Source organism: Diospyros lotus, chromosome 6 (genome assembly GCF_014633365.1).
Source record: "Diospyros lotus cultivar Yz01 chromosome 6, ASM1463336v1, whole genome shotgun sequence".
Taxonomy (NCBI): Eukaryota; Viridiplantae; Streptophyta; class Magnoliopsida; order Ericales; family Ebenaceae; genus Diospyros; species Diospyros lotus.
The window spans coordinates 11,138,170-11,142,123 of NC_068343.1; the positions used below are offsets into that span (position 1 = coordinate 11,138,170).

The 3,954-nt window shown below is 38.7% G+C and overlaps 1 protein-coding gene across 1 annotated transcript; it reads left to right on the forward strand.

Annotated features, from left to right (window-relative positions):
• The first annotated feature begins 842 nt into the window (after positions 1-842).
• Positions 843-2,893, forward strand: LOC127803175 (thaumatin-like protein 1). The gene is made up of 3 exons (XM_052339233.1): positions 843-1,201; positions 1,283-1,979; positions 2,428-2,893. The coding sequence occupies exons 1-3, from the start codon at positions 1,135-1,137 to the stop codon at positions 2,573-2,575; spliced, it is 912 nt and encodes a 303-aa protein (XP_052195193.1). The 5' UTR covers positions 843-1,134; the 3' UTR covers positions 2,576-2,893.
• Positions 2,894-3,954: the final 1,061 nt, after the last annotated feature.

The window sequence follows — 3,954 nt, forward strand, 5'->3', positions numbered from 1 at the left end:
AATGTCTCAACTTTCATCATCTTTATGAACATGTTATCAAAGCTTTTTTTTTTTTTTTTTTGTAATTTTATTTGAAAAATAAATTGTTTAAAAAAAAAAAAGAAACTTTAATAGCAAATAAGTAGGGGCAATTAAGGATGATGATAATTCAAATAAATGTATTTACATTATGATGATGTGAATTAAGGAGCTATTGGACGCTTAAAAGGATAATTATATTTTCTTGGGTAATGAATGACATAAAATTAAACCTTACAGCTACAGGAACTTAATAGCATAGACTTAAATCATTTTCAAGATCTCAAGGAGAAAAAAAGAATTGTAGAGTAGAGATGTTGAATGCATATATATATATATATATACATTTGCTAGGGAGGGAGGGGGAAGTAGGAGCAATCAATATATAAGCAAAGTTGTAATTAAATTCAAAATATATCATTTTTAAGATAGTAGAAGGAAAGTTTTAGAACCATTCTTTCTTGGAGTCAAAAAGGGGATCATAAATCATCAAAAAGAAATACAATTAATTTGAAAAACGAATGGTAAGTTTAAAATTAACAATATGGAACTAATTGGAAGGTTGATGATCACACATATTGATATTGTTGTTAAAAAGGCCATCAAGATGAGTAACCACTAGATAGCGCATGGCGCATGTGGCGCGCATGGGCACTCAATATTATCCTCGAATGAATCGAATCCTTCCTTCCTGAGTCCCACTCACTCCCACAACCGGTCGTCTTTCGCCGGCACTGCAGCGCCCAGACTCCCTATTTAAACTCCCAATCTGCTCCCCTTCGGTTTTCCCAAACAGTGCATTAATTAATTTTAGCCACCTCTGCCCTGCCCTCCTCGTCTCTCCTCTCCTGAATCCCAACAATTTCCCTTCCCTTTCCTTAACCATTACTACTACTCCATATATATATATATATATATATTCAGTTGTTTTCTATTAACACAAACAGTTTACCGACCTTCTTAGTGGCGGTGTCTTGTCGTCTTGAGATCCTCTCCCAACGCCGACCTCTCCATTTCCTGTCCTCATCTCTCTCTCTCTCTCCATCCACATATATATACAATAATTTCCATTCTCTGCAGCATTATTTCTCAAAACGAAAACAAACATATATACCAATGGCCGGATTAATCCATCTTCTCTGTTTTCCTCTGTTTTCAATCTCTTTCCTTCTATTCACTTCAGGTAAATAAATTTGGTTCTCTTCTCTGCTTTTCATGTTAATTTTCTGGGTTTGTTACATTTTGCTTTGATTTCATTCCATAGGTGTATTTCCCGCTACATTTACCGTAGTCAACCAGTGCAGCTATACGGTGTGGCCGGGGATATTGTCTGGCGCCGGAACGCCGCCTCTCTCCCCTACCGGCTTCACCCTCCACACCGGAGAGCAAACCACCATCTCCGTGCCGGCCTCCTGGTCCGGTCGGCTATGGGGCCGGACGCTCTGCTCCACCGACTCCATCACTGGCAAGTTAACCTGTTTAACAGGTGACTGCGGCTCCGGAGAAATTGAATGCCGCGGCGCAGGGGCGGCGCCGCCCGCCACCCTCGCGGAGTTCACCCTGAACGGCGCGGGGAACCTCGACTTCTACGACGTCAGCCTCGTCGACGGCTACAACCTCGCCATGCTCGTGGTGCCGCAGGGTGGAACCGGGGCCAACTGCATCGCCACGGGCTGCGTGGTGGACCTCAATGAGTCATGCCCGGCGGAGCTGAAGGTGACGAGCGGCGGCGCGAAAGAGGGGATGGCGTGCAAGAGCGCTTGTGAGGCGTTCGGGGACCCCCAGTATTGCTGCAGCGGCGAGTACGCGACGCCCGATACGTGCAAGCCGAGCTCCTACTCGCAGTACTTCAAGACGGCGTGCCCGCGCTCTTACAGCTACGCGTACGATGATGGCAGCAGCACTTTCACTTGCTCCCCCGCCGACTATGTCATCACCTTCTGCCCTGCACCCGCCACCAGGTGAAATTACCCTTTCAGATAATTATTTTATTTTATTTTATTTTATATAAATCGATCCTTATGAGTGCCAGCCAACTGCCTTACTTGGGTTTGGCTTCTCTGTACGCGCACCCACCCACCCGAAAGTTTGGTAGTTTGGTAACTTCCCATATAATAAATAAATAAAATAATATTCATGTTCTTGGAAAGAAAAATCAATTATTTTGAATCCAGAAATTTGTTACTGTTTTTTTATTGGTAACGCTTCAACTCTGCCCTGCACGTTCTTCTAATATATAATCCATTATTATGTTAATTAATTATAATTAATGGGAAGTACCTTCACCGCCCTTCATATATAAGATTATTATTATATTCTTTTTTATTTATTATTATTGTTTCGTCTCTTTCTTAAGTTCCTCCACTGATTGATTGTTTATTGAAAATTGTGATATCATTGGCGGAGCAGCCGGAAATCCTCTGGAGGGCAGAACTCCGGCCAGCCGGACGTCTCGCTGGTGTCGAGCTCTTCGCAGCCGTCCTGGTCCGTGGCCGGCTTCGTCGCTGTCTTGGCCGTGGCAGTCGTCATTTCCGTTAATTCCATCAGCAGCATGTAAGATAAATATGTTGTGATTGAACGGAAGCACACCGCCATTGAAATTTAAACCTGAGACAGTCAGCAGTACGAATCGGACAAACTGTCCGCGTCGTCGGCCGCCTTAGTTGTTAGTCTTGAGGAACACGATGATGTGTAGTTGAGATCATCGCGGTTTTATTGGGCGATGGAGCATAAGCGTTGAATTTGTATTTGTAATAATTTTTTGTTTTTGTTTATGGTCTGCTCTGCTCTGTTCTTGGGATTATTATTACAAAGTCGGCGAATTGTCTCATTCGTCGGCAGATGAGTGAATGAAATTGAAAGCAGATTGTCATCTTGATTTTGATGTCCTAATTTCCATTTGCCAAATACTTGCTTAATACCAAATTAATTAATAGCTCTTCTCACCACATGAGACGTGCAATATCAAGTATTATTGATTATTTTATTTATTTTTTTATAACTTAGGTATTCGAATTTCATTCGTCTAATCTTATAGAGATTGGCCTTCTCTCCTAATTCGACCTCTGAACAAATCAGATGTGATCGATATTATCGATTAATTTTGATTTATGGTCACATGATTAAACACTATATTTAAGTGCATCACCAAATATGTCTGTATATCTACTCACATGATAAAAGAATTTTTAGTAATAAAATAAGATTTAGTATCGACTTTTATATCTTAGCATCGTCATGTTTTATGATAACATATATAGCTAGAATCAATACTTAAAAAAAGAAAATGCCGAAAGTTGAAATCTAAAGGATAAAAATGACTGATGACAGCTTATTGGCAATGGTATGATTTAGGTATCATCTTATCTACACATTCTTGATTTTCTTTCTGAAACAATTCTCTCTCTCTCTCTCTTAGTTTTAGAATATCTCTGTGTGCATGAGATAGATTCAATTGTCTCCTTCATTAACTAACTCAAGATTTTATTCGTGGATCAATTTTGACTTTTGGTCTTTGAGTCAAAATTTGATTCTCATTTAGGTGCCATTCAATTTTTGATAAAATATATATATATATTTTTTAATCTTTATACTTGTATTTATTTTTATTAAGATATTTCTGAACTTTTTGTTATTTTAATTAAAAAAATTATTTATCTACTTTTAAAATCCTATTTTATTTTTGTCTCTTAAATGAGAAGATGATGGATGAATTAAAATTCATTTTTATGTATTGGCAATATTAGCTGTGATAATTATTTTAAGATTTTAAAATTACCTTCAAAGGAAGTTATGATTTTTATTAAGAGGGAAGTAGCTGGTCATTTTTTATTACGTCTATTAATGTAGCAAACAATTCATTATTTACTGTAGCCGGTCCATTAATGACTGTAGCTTAAGGGAGGCATTAAAAGAAAGAAAGCCATCCTAGGTACT

Coding starts and splice junctions, on each gene's coding strand:
- LOC127803175 (XM_052339233.1), top strand. CDS start 1,135: ATGGCCGGATTAATCCATCTTCTCTGTTTTCCTCTGTTTTCAATCTCT. Junction 1,202..1,282: donor TTTCCTTCTATTCACTTCAG/GTAAATAAATTT, acceptor TTCATTCCATAG/GTGTATTTCCCGCTACATTT. Junction 1,980..2,427: donor TGCCCTGCACCCGCCACCAG/GTGAAATTACCC, acceptor TTGGCGGAGCAG/CCGGAAATCCTCTGGAGGGC.